Raw genomic sequence first — 18,347 nt, 5'->3', positions numbered from 1 at the left:
TGGCATCAATATGGTGACCTCCCAGGAGCGCGGGACCACCAGGTTGCCTAAGGAGGGGTGAACCAGCCCAGGTCAGAAACGGAGCAGGTCAAAACTCCCGTGCTGATCAGTAGTGGGATCGCGGCTGTGAATAGCCACTGCACTCCAGCCTGGGCAACAGAGCGAGACCCCGTCTCTTAAAAATAAAAATAAATAAAAGATACAAACGCAGGGTCTGGTCAGAGTGGTGACTGGAAAAAAAAAAAATCGGTGACTCCAAAGTGTCAGCCAGGCACGGTGGCATATGCCTGTAATCCCAGCACTTTGGGATGCTGAGGCAAGAGGATCACTTGAGGCCAGGAGTTTGAGACCAGCCAGGGCAACAGGGAAACTCCATCTCTACAGAAAATAAAAATACTAGCCACTTGCGGTGGTGCACACCTGTAGTCCCAGCTATTCAAGAGGCTGAGGTGGGAGGATCACTTGAGCTCAGGAGGTCTAGTCTTCAGTGAGCTATCATTATACCACTCCACTCCAGCCTGGGCAACAAAGCCAGACCCTACCTCCAAAATAAACAAAAAACACAAGGTGTCTCTCTTCTGTTCCTTGGTAAAAGGTAGTATAGGGTAGTAGAAATTGACATTTCCCAATTCAGAGTCCACTGCTGCTATTTACTAACCACCCTAAGCCTATGAAATGAAGATAATAGTTATGCTATATGGAGTATATATAAAATATACCTATATATCATACACATGACCTTTTATATATATCTACATATACACATTTATCAATACATATATCTGTATATTATGTATATATCACTACATACATGATACACCTGCAGGTTTCACACATACCTGCATGCATGAGTGGACATGCACGCACACACGCACGCACACACACACACACACACACACACACAGTGCCAGTAACAGGAGCTTGCATAACCAGAAAGAAACTGGCAGGAGGTGATGCCTGCCAGCCTGTTTGGTCTCCTACAGCTGGTAGGCAGCCCCCACTCTTCTGACCTTCAGTGGCCCAGACCCTCTTCTATCACTCCACGTGCTGCACAAGCTCCTCGGATGATGGTGCACTGAGAAGGCCTCCGGAAGCCTGGGCCCTCATGGCATCCAACAACGAAGGTATGGCACCCTCGCTGGGCTCTCCCTGGGACTCCCAGATGGAGCCCTGGGATGCCATCCTCAAGGCTGTCAAAGACCAGCTCCCATCTCTGGACTCCGACTCCTCCTTGGTAAGCAAAAGCTTTCTCCCTGGACGCCTTGTCCTTCCTAACAGAGCAGACATGACACTGACCAGGACAGCTTTGGAGTGCTTCTCGGAAGACTTCTCCCGCCGACCTGTGGAGTTTGTTGTCATTTTACTTTGAATTACATGGCCACACTCATTGTTTGTTTTCTGGGTGCCTATTTCCTTCTATACCCTTTCCTCTGCCTTAATCATCATCTCTGAGCACAAGTATTGGTGCTCGGCATCTTGGGAGACCCTTTCAGGGGGTTTCTGGCCCTGACCTGGAACACAGATTGGCTTGATGCAGAGGCTCTGTCTTTTCCATTCTACTATTCTCCACTCTCTTCTTTGGCCCGGACAGGGCCAGAAAACCCACCGAGAATGGGTACCGTTCCAATGCATTATGATAAGCCTTCAAGGGATTCTGCAATTGTGGGATGGGGTCCCTGAAATGGCCCTCAAAGATGCTCAGACCAGTAGCCATGAGTGCAGGTTTAAGACCCTGCTGAAGATGCTCCAGGCAGGGGCTCCTCAGTGCACAGGGTGGCACTGGGCATTGAGAGACAGTGCAAGGGTTTTAGAAGGAATAGGCTGGTTTGGGTCCTACCTGGGCACCAGCAGCAGAGCTTCTGGGACCTCGGACGTCATCCAGTGCATGGTGAGGCTAAGGAGTACCTAAGGACATCCCACGCCTCAGTGCTCAGGGTGTTTTCACATCTTCAGTCTCATTTGAGAGTATGAGCCCCACCCCCTTTAAGAGCACAAACCAAGCTGTATGTGATGGCTCAGCATCATAGGGGACAGGGAGGGCTGTACTCGGCTCTTTCAGCTACCACCTCACTGCCCTGTTCATGTCACACAAGGCATTAATGAAGCACCTGCTGTATGTGAGACAGTTACAGAACCAGGAGCCCCAATCTCCACGAGGTGGTGCTGCCGGGCCAATTTCTAAGCAGTAGCAAGAAGCCAGGCGTAGCAAAAAATGACTGGGAGAGAACCGGATCTCTCCGAGGCTCCTGAGCAGCAGGGCTGGGCAGGCTGGGCTGTAAAGGGCTCTGCCTGCTGCCATGTCCTCCAAAAAGCGCTCTCATTTGTCCACAGTCGGACTGTGGGGAAGAGGAGGTGTTCATCTTCCAGCGAAACCAAACCATCCTGATTCCAGACCTGTCGGAGGAGCTGGCTGAAGATCCTGCCGAGTCCAGGACCTGGGCTGCTGCGGCTGAAGATGTCCTTCCTGAGGTCTGTGGGACACGGAAGAGAGCGTGTGTGTGTGTGTGTGTGTGTGTGTGTGTGCACGCATGCAACAAAAGTCTAAACTGACTGGCCAGGCATGGTGGCTCACACCTGTAATCTCAGCACTTTGGGAGGCTGAGGCAGATGGAAATCACGAGGTCAGGAGTTTGAAACCAGCCTGGCCAACATGGTGAATCCCTGTCTCTACTAAAGATACAAAAAATTAGCCAGGCATGGAAGTGCGCCCCTGTAATTCCAGCTACTTGGGAAGATGAGGCAGGAGAATCACTTGAACCCAAGAGGTGGAGGTTGCAGTGAGCTAAGATTGCACCATTGCACTCCAGCCTGGATGACAGGGCAAGACTGCATCTCAAAAATAAAATAAAATAAAATAAACTGACTGGTCTAAACCACTGGTCTAGCATTTCCACGATACCCAGGCCTTTTTTTCCCCATGTACAACCCAAGGTAATCAAGATGCCCAACATCTAACCTCCAAGCACCTCCCTCTCCCAGGGAGCCTGGCACCTTAGGGCCAGCATGGGGGCTTGATTTTCCATCTGATATTGACCCCCCCCCCTTCCTGTTGATGGCTCCTATTCTGTTTTCTATCATAGCATCCTGAATAGCTCCTGGCCATTGTCACAACCACTTGTCCTAAATGTCTCTCCCTTAACCCAGCTGGCTTCATGGCTACCTGGCTCATCCCAGCACCTGGCAAGTAAACAGGAACTGCAGTTTACTAAACTGCTAAACTAAACTGCTACAGGCTACAGTGGGGAGTGGGAGGGAGGAAGATGGCCTGTGAGTGCCTAAACAAGCGCACAAGCTAGACCCCGTGGGAGGGACAACCCAGGAGACAATGAGCAAATGTGGACTGAGCGCACTGGTACAGGCCTGTGGTACCAATGTTGGAGGCTGAGATATAGGTTCCCTTGAGGCTAGGAGTTTGAGACCGGCCTGGGGAACGCAGCAAGACCCCATTTCTGGCCAGGCACAGTGGCTAACGCCTTGTAATCCCAGTATTTTGGGAGGCCAAGGTGGGTGGATCACTTGAAGTCAGGAATTTGAGGCCAGCTTAGCCAACATGGTAAAACACTATCTCTACTAAAAATACAAAAATTAGCTGGTGTCATGGCAGGTGCCTGTAATCCCAGCTACTCCGGAGGCTGAAGCAGGAGAATTGTTTGAACCCAGGAGGTGAAGGCTGCAGTGTGCCAAGGTCATGCCACTGCACTGCAGCCTGGGCGAAAGAGCGAGACTCTGCCTCTTAGAAAACTAACAAGTGGCTGGGCTCAGTGGCCCACTCCTATAATCCCAGCACTTTGGGAGCTGGAGGTGGGTGGATGACCTGAGCTCGGGAGTTCAAGACCATCCTGGCTAACACGGTGAAACCCTGTCTCTACTAAAAATACAAAATTAGTCAGGCATGGTGGCACCCACCTGTAATCCCAGCTACTTGGAAGGCTGAGGCAGGAGAATCACTTGAACCCAGGAGGCGGTTTCAGTGAACCAAGACTGCACCATTGCGCTCCCGCCTGGGCAAGAAGAGCAAGACTCAGTCTCATAAATAAATAAAGTTAATAGCTTGATGCTTAAAATTAATTGCTGCCTTTATAAATAGAGCCTATCCATTAGCTTTCATCTGGGCAGGCCCTGACTGACCACCTGTTCAGCTCATGCTGATGAGTTGTGGTTCATTGTCCTGTTTCCAATTAAAATAGTGTAGAAGGCCAGACACAGTGACTCACGCCTGTGATTCCAGCACTTTGGGAGGCAGAGGGAGGTGGAATACCTGAGGTCAGGAGTTTGAGACCAGCCTGGCCAACATGGTGAAACCCCATCTCTACTGAAAATACCCAAAAAATTAGCTGGGCTTGGTGGCATACACCTGTAATCCCAGCTACTCAGGAGGCTAAGGCAGAAGAATCACTTGAACCTGGGAGACAGAGGATGCAGTGAGTAGAGACCGGGCCACTGTACTCCAGCCTGGGTGACAGAGTAAGACTCTGTCAGAGAGAGAGAGAAAAAGAAAGGGGAAGGAAGGAAAGAAGGGGAAAGAAAGGAAAGAGGAAAGAAAAAGGGGAAGAAAGCAAGCAGTGTAGAGGCTCTAGCCCACTTCCAAAATGGGGGAGGGGCCTAGGTCCAGCTTCACGTCTCTCAAGTGTTCTGCTGAGAATCCTTAACAAACTGAATGGGGTGCACGGGCACTGAACCAGATCATCTCACAGAACCAGGACATGCCCCCACCCATCACCTTAAAGGAAATCCCCCATCAGCCCGGCCATGCCTAGAACTAGCTCTGAAACATCCCCACGCAAGAGATCTCCAGGGCGGGTTCAGGTAGAACAATTTCCATGTGATTTAATTTGCTTCCTCATTTCTACAGTCAGTTACTTGAGGAACTCTTCCGGATGATTTCCTTTTTCCTTTTTTTTTTTTTTTTTTTTCCCCCCGGTAATCTGGGCTCCAAAAAATTAGCTGGGTGTGGTGGCATGCCTGTGGTCCCAGCTACGCAGGAGGCTGGGGTGGAAGGTTGGCTTGTACTCCAGCCTGGGTATCAATTTCTCAGCCCCAACATTGTCGTTGATAATTTAAATACTGTCCCATTGCTGTAACAATACATTCCACTCTAGCCTTGTATTTAAATAGTGGGATGCCTCAGTTGTGATGTCTCTAGCCAACCCATGTTTAACAGTAGCTTTCCAACTGTCCTTATTTATTTATTTATTTATTTTTTTTGAGACAGGGTCTCATGTCACCCAGGCTGGAGTACAGTGGTGCCCTCCTGGCTCAACGCAGCCTCCACCTCTTGAGCTGAAGCAATCCTCCTACTTCAGCCTCTTGAGTAGCTGGGATTACATGTGAGCGACCATACTGGCTAATTTTTTTTTTTTTTTTTTAGACGGAGTTTCGCTCTTGTTACCCAGGCTGGAGTGCAATGGAGCGAGCTCGGCTCACTGCAACCTCCGCCTCCTGGGTTCAAGCAATTCTCCTGCCTCAGCCTCCCGAGTAGCTGGGACTACAGGCATGCGCCACCACGCCCAGCTAATTTTTTGTATTTTTAGTAGAGACGGGGTTTCACCATGTTGACCAGGATGGTCTCAATCTCTTCTCATGATCCACCCGCCTCGGCCTCCCAAAGTGCTGGGATTACAGGCTTGAGCCACCGTGCCCGGCCTAATTTTTGTATTTTAAGTAAAGTATATACTTAAAACATTTTGCAACAACAAAAAAAATTATTTTGCAGCCGGGTGCAGTGGCTCACACCTGTAATCCCAGCACTTTGGGAGGCTAAGGTGGGCAGATCACCTGTGGTCAGGAGTTTGAGACCATCCTGACCAACATGGAGAAACCCATCTTTACTAAAAATAGAAAATTAGCCGGGTGTGGTGGCACATTGCCTGTAATCCCAGCTACTTGGGAGGCTGAGGCAGGAGAACTGCTTGAACCCGGGAGGCAAAGGTTGAGGTAAGCCAAGACTGTGCCATTGCACTCTAGCCTGGGCAACAAGAGCAAAACTGCATCTCAAAAAAAAAATTATTTTGCAGAGACTCTGTCACTACAAAATAATATTTTAAAAAATGAAACCTCATGAGAGGGAAAAAAAAATAACTGGGTGTGGTAGTATCTATCTGTCATCCTAGGTACTTGGGAGGCTGAGGTTGGAAGATCGCCTGAGCCAGGGAAGTCGAGGCTGCAGTGAACTGTGATTGCACCACTGTACTCCAGCCTGGGCGACAGAGCGAGACTTCACCTCAAAAAAAACCAAAATTGGCCAGGTGTGGTGGCTCACACCTGTAATCTCAGCACTTTGGGAGGCTGAGACGGGTGGATCACCTGAGGTCAGGAGTTCAAGACCAGCCTGGCCAACATGGTGAAACCCCATCTTAAAAAAAAAAAAAAAAAAAAAATTATGTACATATTTTGCTATTAAAAAAATTCCCTGAAGCATGTTTTTGAGGATGCTAACTGAACACACCTGTATTCTTGACAGCCAGTTCTGGTGCCTGCGGAATTCGCCGCAGAACCTGGGAGCACTCAGAACACAAGGACAAAGGATGTGTCTTCTAAGAAAGGAAAAGACCCTGGCAGGCCTTTTGAATGCTCTTGTGAGGTCATCTCTCCTCTTGGGATGGCCAAGGAGACGCCCAGGTGGCTGGAAGGTGACCTTGGAAGCCTGTCTTTCAACACCAAAGGATCCCAGGGTCCTCCATGGGACACACAGGCCAAAGCCGCTGTCTCCTGCCATGAAGGAGACCTGAAGGCAGAGTCCCCCAGGACTGACTCACGAGAATCTGTGAACTGTCGGGCCCTCCGACGGGAAAGAAGGAAGATGATAGAGAGGGACATCCTCCAGAAAGTCACCTGGGATGCCTGCAACCCAGCCAGCAGTGACCAAGGCCGGGTGAAGGAGGCGCCCTGTCCTGCTATGGAGTCAGCTCCCAGGCCCAGAATACCCCTTGCAGAGCCTCAGGAGGGACCACCAGTACTCTCGTTTCAGGTAGGTGCCTCCCCATGCCTGGCTGTTCTCAGGCCTCACCTGTTGCATGGCCACTGTCCCCATGGGCTGGGGCTAGAAGCAGCTTGAGGGCTGCCCGCTAGGACCTTAGGCCCATGATCCACCATTCTGTGTACCTGACTTAGCAGGGGATTGGGGCGGTCCCAGCAGAGCACATCCTGGGAAGGGTTAACAAGAACAGAACAAGCAGGGCCTGCCTTCTTTAAAGAAGAGAAAAGAAGGCCAGGCACAGCAGCTCATACCTGTAATCCCAGCACTTTGGGAGGCCAAGGGGAGAATCCAGAAGTTTGAGACAGCCCCTCATCCCTAAAAAAAAAAAAAAAAAGAAATAATATATAAATTTAAAAAGAGAAGGCCGGGCGCGGTGGCTCAAGCCTGTAATCCCAGCACTTTGGGAGGCCGAGGCGGGTGGATCATGAGGTCAAGAGATAGAGACCATCCTGGTCAACATGGGGAAACCCTGTCTCTACTAAAAATACAAAAAATTAGCTGGGCATGGTGGCACGTGCCTGTAATCCCAGCTACTCAGGAGGCTGAGGCAGGAGAATTGCCTGAACCCAGGAGACGGAGGTTGCGGTGAGCCGAGATCGTGCCATTGCACTCCAGCCTGGGTAACAAGAGCGAAACTCAATCTCAAAAAAAAAAAAAAGAGAGAGAGAGAAAAAGGGCCAGGTGCGGTGGCTCACACCTGTAATCCCAGCACTTCGGGAAGCCAAGGCGGGCAGAGCACAAGGTTAGGAGATCAAGACCACCCTAGCCAACATGGTTGAAACCCCATCTCTACTAAAGATACAGAAAAATTAGCCAGGCTTGGTGGCGCATGCCTGTAGTCCCAGCTACTTGTGAGGCTGAGGCAGGAGAATTGCTTGAACCTGGAGATGGAGGTTGCAGTGAGCCGAGATCACGCCACTGCACTCCAGCCTAGTGACAGGAAAACTGTCTCAAAAAAAGAGAGAGAAGGGGAGGAAGGCAGCAAATCACACTGCCGTGTGTGTGTACCTATGCAACAATCTTGCATGTTCTTCACATGTACCCCAAAACCTAAAATGCAATAAAAATAAAGTAAAAGCAGAAAAAAGAGAGAGAGAGAGAGAAAAGGAATTCTACTCCCAAGCATTTTTATAGATACATATATAACCATATCTAAAATATAGAAACCGGTTCTGTCAAAGCCTGATCTCAAATTATGAAAGTCCTCATTCTCATAAACTAGTGAGCACCCGGTAAAAAGTTGTATTTAGTGCAGCTGGGCGCGGTGGCTCACGCCTGTAATCCCAGCACTCTGGGAGGCCGAGGCGGGTGGATCACAAGGTCAAGAGATCGAGACCATCCTGGTCAACATGGTGAAACCCCGTCTCTACTAAAAATACAAAAAATTAGCTGGGCATGGTGGCACGTGCCTGTAATCCCAGCTACTCAGGAGGCTGAGGCAGGAGAATTGCCTGAACCCAGGAGGCGGAGGTTGCGGTGAGCCGATATCGCGCCATTGCACTCCAGCCTGGGTAACAACAGCGAAACTCCATCTCAAAAAAAAAAAAAAAAGTTGTATTTAGTGCTTTAATGAGGGAACCAGCAGGATGACAGAGCTGGCTTAATGAAATCATGAGAAATTGGGATTTTTGCCGGGCATGGTGGTTCATGCCTGTAATCCCAGCACTTTGGGAAGCCAAGGCAGGAGGATTACCTGAGATCAGGGGTTCGAGACCAGCCTGGCCAACATGGGAAAACCCCAACTCTACTAAAAATTAGGCAAGTGTGGTGGTGCACGCCTGTAGTCCCAGCTACTTGGGAGGCTGAGGCAGGAGAATCCCTTTAACCCAGGAGATGGAATTTGCAGTGAGCCAAGATCACACCACTGCACTCCAATTTGGGTGACAAAGTGAAACTCCATCTAAAAAAAAAAAAAAGAAAGAAAGAAATTGGGATTTTGTAAAAACACTGGGGAAAAAATGAGGAATGAGATAGGCTTGCTACATTCAGTGTCCTAGAGGAGTTATCTTGTCTACTAAACAGAAAAGTAACCATCGCCGGGCGCGGTGGCTCAAGCCTATAATCCCAGCACTTTGGGAGGCCGAGGCGGGTGGATCACAAGGTTGAGAGATCGAGACCAACCTGGTCAACATGGTGAAACCCTGTCTCTACTAAAAATACAAAAAATTAGCTGGGCATAGTGGCGTGTGCCTGTAATCCCAGCTACTCAGGAGGCTGAGGCAGGAGAATTGCCTGAACCCAGGAGGCGGAGGTTGCAGGGAGCCGAGATCGTGCCATTGCACTCCAGCCTGGGTAACAAGAGCGAAACTCTGTCTCAAAAAAAAAAAAAAAAAGAAAGAAAAAAAAAGAAAAGTAACCATCACACCTCCTGGTTTTACAAATTTTGGATAATTTTTCTTAACAGCTTAGAGAAAACTGGCACCAGGTATACAAAGAAGTCATCTTCATTACTGTTTAAATCAACTGTTCTTTCTTCTCACCTAAAAACTTGTTTTTCTCCACTTAGAGGGCCGGAGAGAGTTGAAAGGTCATATGATAAGCATGAATTCTTGATTAATTTCCTCCTTCCTCCTCACACTCACTCTGCCCCCAATCACTCACTGCCAAGTCTTCCAGTTTTAGCTCCTGCCTGGAACAACTTGATTCTTAACAAAACTTTTTAACCTCCAAATATTCTGAACCTGTATGAACCCAAATAGTTTTTCTTTTCTTTTTTTTTTTTTTTTTTTTGAGACGGAGTTTCGCTCTTGTTACCCAGGCTGGAGTGCAATGGCGCGATCTCGGCTCACCGCAACCTCCGCCTCCTGGGTTCAGGCAATTCTCCTGCCTCAGCCTCCTAAGTAGCTGGGATTACAGGCACGCACCACCATGCCCAGCTATTTTTTTTGTATTTTTAATAGAGACGGGGTTTCACCATGTTGACCAGGATGGTCTCGATCTCTTGACCTTGTGATCCACCCGCCTCGGCCTCCCAAAGTGCTGGGATTACAGGCTTGAGCCACCGCGCCTGGCCTCTTTTCTTTTTTTTTTTTTTTGGAGATGGAGTCTCGCTCTTGTTACCCAGGCTGGCGTGCAATGGTGCGATCTTGGCTCACCGCAACCTCCACCTTCCAGGTTCAAGTGATTCTCCTGCCTCAGCCTCCCTAGTAGCTGGGATTACAGACACGCACCACCACGCCCAGCTAATTTTTATATTTGTAGTAGAGACGGGATTTTACCATCTTGGCCAGGCTGGTCTTGAACTCCCGACCTCGTGATCTACCCACCTGGGCCTCTCAAAGTGCTGGGATTACAGGCGTGAGCCACCATGCCCAGTGAACCTAGTTTTTCTTAAAACAACACAGGGTTTGGCTGGGCACAGTGGCTCACGCCTGTAATCCCAGCACTTTGGGAGGCCAAGGAGGATGGATCACTTGCAGTCAGGCATTCAAGACCAGCCTGGCCAACATGGTGAAACCGTGTTTCTACTATACAAAAATTAGGCTGGGCGTGGTGGCTAATGCCTGTAATCCCAACACTGTGGGAGGCTGCGGCTGGTGGATCACCTGAGGTCAGGAGTTTGTTTGAGACCAGCCTGGCCAACATGGTAAAATCGCTACTAAAAATACAAAAATAAATATATAGGCTGGGCGGGGTGGCTCAAGCCTGTAATCCCAGCACTTTGGGAGGCCAAGGCGGGTGGATCACGAGGTCAAGAGATCGAGACCATCCTGGTCAACATGGTGAAACCCCGTCTCTACTAAAAATATAAAAAATTAGCTGGGCATGGTGGCACGTGCCTGTAATCCCAGCTACTCAGGAGGCTGAGGCAGGAGAATTGCCTGAACCCAGGAGGCGGAGGTTGTGGTGAGACGAGATCGCGCCATTGTACTCCAGCCTGGGTAACAAGAGCGAAACTCTGTCTCAATAAATACATATATATATATATATATATATATATATATATATATATATACACACACACAAAAATACTAAAAATACAAAAAAAAATAATAAAGTTAGCCAGATGTGGTGGTATACGCCTTTCACTGGGAGACAGAGGTTGCTGTGAGCCAAGATCACGTCACTGCACTCCAGCCTGGGTGACAGAGCAAGACTCTGTCTCAAAAACAAAACAAAACTAAACAACAACACAGGGTTTCCTTCAGGTCAAACAATGTCCTTGTGCAAGAAACAAAAGTACTGATCCCCCAAAAAGCATAGGAAGGAGGTGGCAAAGTGCAGGTGCCACCTTAATGGGTATTCAAACTGTAATCAACTCTGTCATACATTTCATTCCTGATTTCTACCCCCAACATCCAATGACCATCTCCATGGGTTTCAGCAGCTGTGAAGCAGGTACTCATGCCTCTGGGACCCCTTGGCATCCTCATAATCACTGGTTTTAATGATTTCAGCAACTTGAAGCGTGGGATTTGGATTACATCCTTCAGAGTCTGGAGGGGCAAGAAGACAACCAGGGAAATCGTGCACCTGGAACTGCGTGGTGGGCAGCTGACCGCCGCCAAGTTCAAGGTCTGACCTTGAACACTAGAGCCCAAGTGAACCCCACAAGCAGCTCCTCCCTGAGACCCTCAGGCACAGACAGCCTTGCAGCCCACAGGTGTCTTCCCTGCAGGCCTAGCCCTGAACACTCATGCTGCCAGTCCTTGAAAGACTTCATTCATTCAACATATATTGTGACCACCTGTTATGTGCTAGGCCTGGGCCAGGTCCCAGGGACAAAGAAGAGGCCTGCCAACACACATCCCAACCGCAGGACCCATACGCCCTCCTCCCCACCTCGCTGGGCCTTCCTGCCTTCCCCTTCCCCTTCCTCAGCCCCACCTTCTGTGCAGTCAGCTCCTAAACACACTCCTGCTTCCCCGGCCTCTCCATTTAAAAAGGGAGGCAAATGATGTCACCATTGTCACTACACTGTTGGCTTTGCTCTGGGAAGTCCTGCAAGTAAAACGAAAGCTCTGTAACCCCTCCCCACCCACTGGGGCTGCAAAGGCGAGGGGAGGTAGGTCTGAGGCAGAGGAGCCACGGCAGGTGTGGAGCTTCCGCCTCTCCTCTTGTCCCAAGGCAAAGACTCCCCTGTGACAGACAGCCCCTGAGTTGTCCTAAATATCATTTTGTTTGTAATTCACACCCCTTATGGCGGGAGGTAGAGAGGTCGACCCTTATGGAGAGCGTGTGTGTGTTTGTTTGTGTGCGTGTGAGTGTGACTGGCACTCCCTTTGAGGCGGAGAGTGGGGCAGAATGTATTCCTTTTTTTCTTTTTGAGACGGAGTTTCACTCTTGTTGCCCAGGCTCTAGTGCAGTGGTACGATCTGGGCTCACTGTAGCGTCTGCCTCCTGGGTTCAAGCAATTCTCCTGCCTCAGCCTCCAGAGTAGTGGGATTACAGGCATGGGCCACCTCGCCCCACTAATTTTGTGTTTAGTAGAGACAGGGTTTCTCCATGTTGGTTAGGCTGGCCTTTGAACTCTGACCTCAGGTGATCCACCCACCTCAGCCTCCCAAAGTGCTGGGATTACAGATGTGCGCCACCATGGCCAGACTGTATTCTCTATTTTAAAGGCACATACCCTTTGATCAAGCTATCTCGCTTGGAAAATTTGTCCTACACTCTTACTCTAGTAGGTAAAGATGTGGGTTCAAAGATGTTTGCTGCAGTGTTGTTTAAAAATCTGAAAAGCGGCCAGGTGTGGTGGCTCATGCCTGTAATCCAAGCACTTTGGAGGCCAAGGCGGGTGGATTACCTGAGGTCGGGAGTTCAAGACCAGCCTGAGCAACACGGTGAAACCCTGTCTTTAAAAAAAATCTGAAAAGCTGGCCGGGCGTGGTAGCTCATGCCTGTAATCCCAGGACTTTGGGAGGCTGAGGCAGATGGATCATGAGGTCAGGAGATCGAGACCATCCTGGCCAACATGGTGAAACGGTCTCTACTAAAAATACAAAAATTAGCTGGACGTGGTGGCACATGCTGTAATCCCAGCTACTCGGGAGACTGAGGCAGGAGAATCATTTGAACCAGGGAGGCGGAGGTTGCAGTGAGCCGAGAATGCTCATTACACTCCAGCCTGACAACATCTCAAAAAAAAAAAAAAAAAAAAAAAAAAAATCTGAAAAGCTGGAAGCAACCCATATTCAGTAGGAGTCCAGCTAGATCATTCTAGCACAGAAAACGCTGCAGCTCAGTGAGGGGATCTCTGTAGGTTAACTTGGAAGGATATAATGTAGAAAGGGAAAAAAGTTAAGTTGAAAAAACCTATAGAGGATGATCCTATTTTCTTTATTTTACATCAGCACACAGAACTGTTCATTATGATCACCTGTGACAAGTGGGACCTGGGCATGAGGAAGTGGGATAAACTTTTAAAAATATGTCACTCCTAAGCCGGGCGCGGTGGCTCAAGCCTGTAATCCCAGCACTTTGGGAGGCCGAGGCGGGTGGATCACAAGGTCAAGAGATCAAGACCATCCTGATCGACATGGTGAAACCCCGTCTCTACTAAAAATACAAAAAATTAGCTGGGCATGGTGGCACGTGCCTGTAATCCCAACTACTCAGGAGGCTGAGGCAGGAGAATTGCCTGAACCCAGGAGGCGGAGGTTGCGGTGAGCCGAGATCGCGCCATTGCACTCCAGCCTGGGTAACAAGAGTGAAACTCCGCCTCAAAAAAAAAAAAAAAAAAAAAAAATGTCACTCCTGCTTTACAAAGCTCATGTGCCACAGGCCCTGCTCGTAAAGATTCCACCCCTGCCAGCTCTGCTGAGTCAGAGGTGGAGTCCTCAGAGGGTTGAGTAGTGAGAGGGCTGGGCGGGGCAGTGGAGGAGTCTGAGGTCCGTTCATACACGGAGACCCCAGGGATCCTGAGGCTCGAGCTGCTGTAAGCCATGCTTGGGGCCAAGTCCTCAGTAATCGGCCTCCTTTGGCCATTCTCAGACCGCACGTTGCCAAGCGCTCAAGACAGGCTCATGGAACAGCTGGCCCTCCTGTGCACCACGCAGTCTGGGGCCTCTGCTTGTGCCCAGAAGATGCCTGCCAACACCCCCCAGGACACCGAGGAGGCAAAGGCCCGAAACAGGTGGGACTTGTAGCCAGGCGCGGCTCCTGTCGTCCTTTAGAAGGGCCCCATGGTTTGGCAGCACTGACTCGGCCTACTAAGGGTGGGGTGCTCGATGTGCATTTTCTCAGTCACCCTCAAACATCTGATCAGGCAGTTGCTCCCCACAGGGAGAAAGGCAAGCTGCAGTGAAGCTGGGAGAGGCAGAGGTGGACGCAGAGCCCCAGGGTCCCTTAAGGCCCTATGATATACGTGCTCTCCCCACAGTTTAATTGTCGCACACTTTAGGAATCTGACAGCCAGTGAATCCCTTTTCACCTGAGCAGCAGTGGATTTCTGTGCCTGGAAACTAAAAGTACCTAACAGAGATGCCTAGGCCTGGCTGGGCATGGTGGCTCACACCTATAATACCAGCACTTTGGGAGACCAAGGTGGGTGGTTTGCCTGAGGTCAGGAGATCGAGACCAGCCTTGCCAACATGCCGAAATCCCATCTCTACTAAAAATACGTAAAAATAATCTGGGCTTGGTAGTGCATGCCTGTAATCCCAGTTACTCAGGACGGTAAGGGGAGAGAATTGCTAGAACCCAGGAGGCGGAGGTTGCAGTGACCAAGGTCTCGTCACTGCAGTCCAGCCTGGGCAACAGAGCAAGACTCCTCCTCAAAAAAAAAAAATGTAAAAAGAAATGGTGAGACCTGCACTATTGACCATGACAGCCATTAGCCATGTGTGGCTGTTAAACACCTAACATGGCGAGTGTGACTGAGGAACTAAATTTTTTATTCCTTTGATTATAATTGGCTTAAATGTAAACTTAGCCATTTGTGGCAAATGGCTATACTTACCACAGATAGAGAGCATCTCCATCATCAGGGAAGTTCTGTTGGCCAGCGCTGGCCTAAATCTTGAGGGCTGTTCTGAAGAGTAAAAAAGCAAATATGTTTGATGTGCCCGTTGGCAGAGAGTGGACACTCACTGGGTGGCAGCCATGAGCACTGTGACTGGACAAACAGTCATCACAGACAAGTGACTCCACAATGCCTGCTTCTCTCATCTCAGATGTGCTTCAAGGAAGCCAGGCTCCCAGGCTGTGCCAGGCCTGCAGCTGGCCGAGCCTATGAGGCTTAACATGGAGCCCCCCACCATCTTCATTGACCTGCGGCAGACGGAGCCACCAGGCCGCCTGTTCCCGGAAAGGTCCGGAGGGCAGTGACTACCCCATGGCAGCCTCCACTTTGCAAAGCTGTCTGTTGACCTCACAGAGCTTCTGGTGGATCCCACTGGGAAGGACCAGGGATTTCAAAAGGCTTTGGATCGTTGCTCAATTGACAAGTGCTTTTAGCATGGGTGAACTGGGCCTGGCGTAGAGTCCCCCTGGGTCCCTGGAGGGAGGGAGGGAAGAGGGGCACTGGGCACACCCCCTCAAGCTGGGCTGGAGCCCAACACATTAAGCTGCAGGGCATTACCCACACCTGCCCCGCCTCCTGGCAGGACGCCCGCCAGCCTCCAATGTGGCCATTGCCCTCTTGTATTGGGTCACCAGGGAAGCCCGAGTGCCTTAAGCCCCAACAGGAGTCGGAATGCTGGGTGGAATGGGCACATCTGGAAACCCATTTCTCTCCCCCACAGCTCCTCTGATAGCGAGGAGGAGGAGGAGGAAGAGGAGATGGCAGCTGTGGGAGACGCAGAGGGGGCATCTGCTTCCTCCCTGGGGCTACGGTAACCACCAAGGGGCTTTCCGCCACCTGCGGATATCCCACCTCTGCTTCCCACAGGAAGCCCTCCACCTGGCATATTTACCGCCTGTGATGAGGTCCTGCTGCACCTATTGCATAGGGCAAGGGGGCGGCACAGCTTCCATCATCTCACCCATGTCCACTGGGTCCCAGCACTGGCAGCGGCAATTGGCCACCTGAATGGCATTCTTACACTGAAATGGGAGCTGGGCCCACCTGCTTTTCTCCCGTTTCAGTGGCGAGTGCTGGGAGGTGCGGACCCCACAGGGTTGAGTGAGTTTGGTCTCGTGTCACAGGAGCTGTACCGGGAAGAGCCAGCTTCTCCAGCAGATCAGGGCCTTTCGGAACAGGACAGCCCAGCCTGAGCTGCCTGCCAGCAAGGGGCCTGGTGGTGGGGGTGTTCAGCTCCCTGAAGATGCTGATGGATCAGAAACTTGGAGGAAGCAACACATGAAGCTCTGCGCCAAGAGGCAGAATGCCCAGGCCCGACTCCCAGGAGGCAGACCCAGAGCCCTAGGGCACACTGTAGAGCCAGAGGCAGCCAGGGAGGCCCTGGTACCTCCTCTGGACCAACTGTAGACACCCCAGGTAGTGGGATCCCAGGAGTGGGCAGGGGCGGGCTGACTTGTCATGGACCCTGGGCCCTGCTGTCCCTTTGCTATCCCTGCATTTCCACTAGCAGGGGCCTTCCAGAGGCAGGGACCCTCAGACTGGTCTGTCGCCAAACCTGTTAGAGCTGTCATAGATGCATGCCTTTAGAGCAAGGATGCAGACACAAATCTGTACCTAACACACAATAGCTTGGGATAAAGGGGTCTGGTCCTCTAAGAGATGGGCAGGGACAGCACGACAGGGGTGAAATGCCATGCCTGGCTCTTAATGAACTTTTTGAAAGAGGGGTAACGATGAGAATTGGCTTTCTCTTTCTCTTCTTTACCTAAGATAGGCACACATAGGCTCTCAAGGCCTTTGACCTTTATGAATCTAGACAGAATACAGGAAACCCCTGGAAACGCTGTCCTGTGTAGCGTGGAGCAGTGGCCTCAGTTGCTTATCACCACCAAGAGCTGGGGACAGCTGCTTGCCCCCTGCCGAGACCCAGCCCACCGACAGGACATGTCTGGTCTTTCTGGGTCCTGCTTCTTTACCAGCACCATCCTACAGCCCCATCTTCACAGGAAGCTTTTCTAACTGCTGTGATCAGCCCTGACCTCGGCACCTGTTCTCTCCCCTACCTTGTCTCCAGGATGTGTCCTGCTGCCTGCTCTGTGGGAAGAACAGAGAAATTACCACCTCGGGCCCCACTGCACCTTGGGCTCAGGCAGCACAGCAGGGCACCTGGCCTTTGGTCAAGTGTCCCAGCTTCCCCTGTGGCTCACCCCCCTCTGCCATGCCACCAAGGATAGGCAAGGGTCTCCGCATCAAGCCCTGTACCAGGCAAAAGACAGGCCCTGCCTGGCCATGGCCACAGGCTGCCAAGACTGGGGCCACAGACCTCTGCTCTCTAGACCCCATGTGATCTAGCAATGGGGACCCCACACCTGACCTCACAATGGAGTGGTGTTTTCCTTACAAGCCAAAGGCAAGACAGGATACCACAAGGGGCCTCCCGGGAGGCCCCTTCTGCAGGGCACAAGGCCAGGCGGCCTCCCAGCTCCCAGGCCCTCTCCCATCTGCAGAGACCCTACAGGCAGCCAGAACCGGGCTATAACCCCATACTCTGCCCTCACAGCCTGGCAGCCTCTGCTGTGGCTGCCTAGTTGTAAAAAGCCAAAGCTGTTTTTATTCTTTAACCGCATTTTCTTCCATCATCCCCTGCCCCTTTAATGCCAGTAAGCTCACTGAGAATGTCCTACAGTGATGGAAAATAAACTGTTCCAAGTTCAACTCTGTGAATTAAGTGTCTGTCAAGGCAAGGGCAAAGGGGTGGGAAGTCAGACCTGGGTCCTAAGTTGGCTCCACCACCTAGGCAAGGTTTTCACGCTCCCAGTGCCCCAGTTCCTCTACCCAGAGAATCATGGCCAGGCGCGGTGGCTCACGCCTGTAATCCTAGCACTTTGGGAGGCTGAGGCAGGCAGATACGACGTCAAGAGATCAAGACCATCCCGGCCGACATGATGAAACCCCGTCTCTACTAAAAATAGAAAAATTATCTGGGTGTGGTGGCAGGTGCCTGTAGTCCCAAGTTCTCTGGAGGCTGAGGCAGGAAAATTGCTTGAACCCAGGAGGCAGAGGTTGCAGTGAGCCTAGATCGCACCACTGCACTCCAAGCCTGGCAACAGAGAAAAACTCCATCTCAAAAAAAAAAAAAAAAAAAAAAAAAAAAAAAAGCAATCATGGGAGCCCCCCTCCACTGGAATGCATGAGAGAACATCACAGCATGCACGCACCTGGGCCTCACAGCTCCTGTGACACTCCATCACGTGAGTACTGAGGATGACACCTACACGGGAAGGGACCCTCTAATAAGCCAGCGGGAGGCCATGGCCACAGCAGAGCAAAGGAAGTGGGCAGACCCCAATCACACTTCCCCTCAGGCTGCCACCTCCAGCACAGGACTTCATGCAAGAGTCCTGGGGG

The 18,347-nt window shown here is 50.8% G+C and overlaps 1 protein-coding gene and 1 long non-coding RNA gene across 2 annotated transcripts; one reads left to right on the top strand and one right to left on the bottom strand.

Annotated features, from left to right (window-relative positions):
- Positions 1-1,105: 1,105 nt before the first annotated feature.
- DNAAF8 (dynein axonemal assembly factor 8) lies at positions 1,106-17,100 on the top strand. The gene is made up of 9 exons (XM_010339151.3): positions 1,106-1,234; positions 2,332-2,469; positions 6,461-6,967; positions 11,374-11,491; positions 13,910-14,051; positions 15,091-15,228; positions 15,661-15,750; positions 16,064-16,355; positions 17,014-17,100. Exons 1-8 carry the CDS (start codon positions 1,106-1,108, stop codon positions 16,344-16,346), a joined length of 1,545 nt encoding a protein of 514 aa, XP_010337453.1. The 3' UTR covers positions 16,347-16,355; positions 17,014-17,100.
- LOC141580528 (uncharacterized) lies at positions 2,394-15,097 on the bottom strand. Its single transcript, XR_012512683.1, has 4 exons — positions 14,877-15,097; positions 7,228-7,291; positions 3,907-4,001; positions 2,394-2,471 (listed from the first exon to the last, which is right to left on the bottom strand). It is a non-coding gene; the product is annotated as an uncharacterized LOC141580528 (long non-coding RNA).
- Positions 17,101-18,347: the final 1,247 nt, after the last annotated feature.

Source organism: Saimiri boliviensis, chromosome 12 (genome assembly GCF_048565385.1).
Source record: "Saimiri boliviensis isolate mSaiBol1 chromosome 12, mSaiBol1.pri, whole genome shotgun sequence".
In the NCBI taxonomy this organism is placed as follows: Eukaryota; Metazoa; Chordata; class Mammalia; order Primates; family Cebidae; genus Saimiri; species Saimiri boliviensis.
This window is presented reverse-complemented; position numbering and strand designations above follow the sequence as displayed.

Bases quoted from the DNA above. Each gene is read 5' to 3' on its own strand.
- DNAAF8 (XM_010339151.3), top strand. From the start codon at position 1,106: ATGGCATCCAACAACGAAGGTATGGCACCCTCGCTGGGCTCTCCCTGG. The intron at 2,470-6,460 runs GTCTGTGGGACA...TATTCTTGACAG, and splicing joins CTGAAGATGTCCTTCCTGAG to CCAGTTCTGGTGCCTGCGGA. The intron at 6,968-11,373 runs GTAGGTGCCTCC...TAATGATTTCAG, and splicing joins CACCAGTACTCTCGTTTCAG to CAACTTGAAGCGTGGGATTT.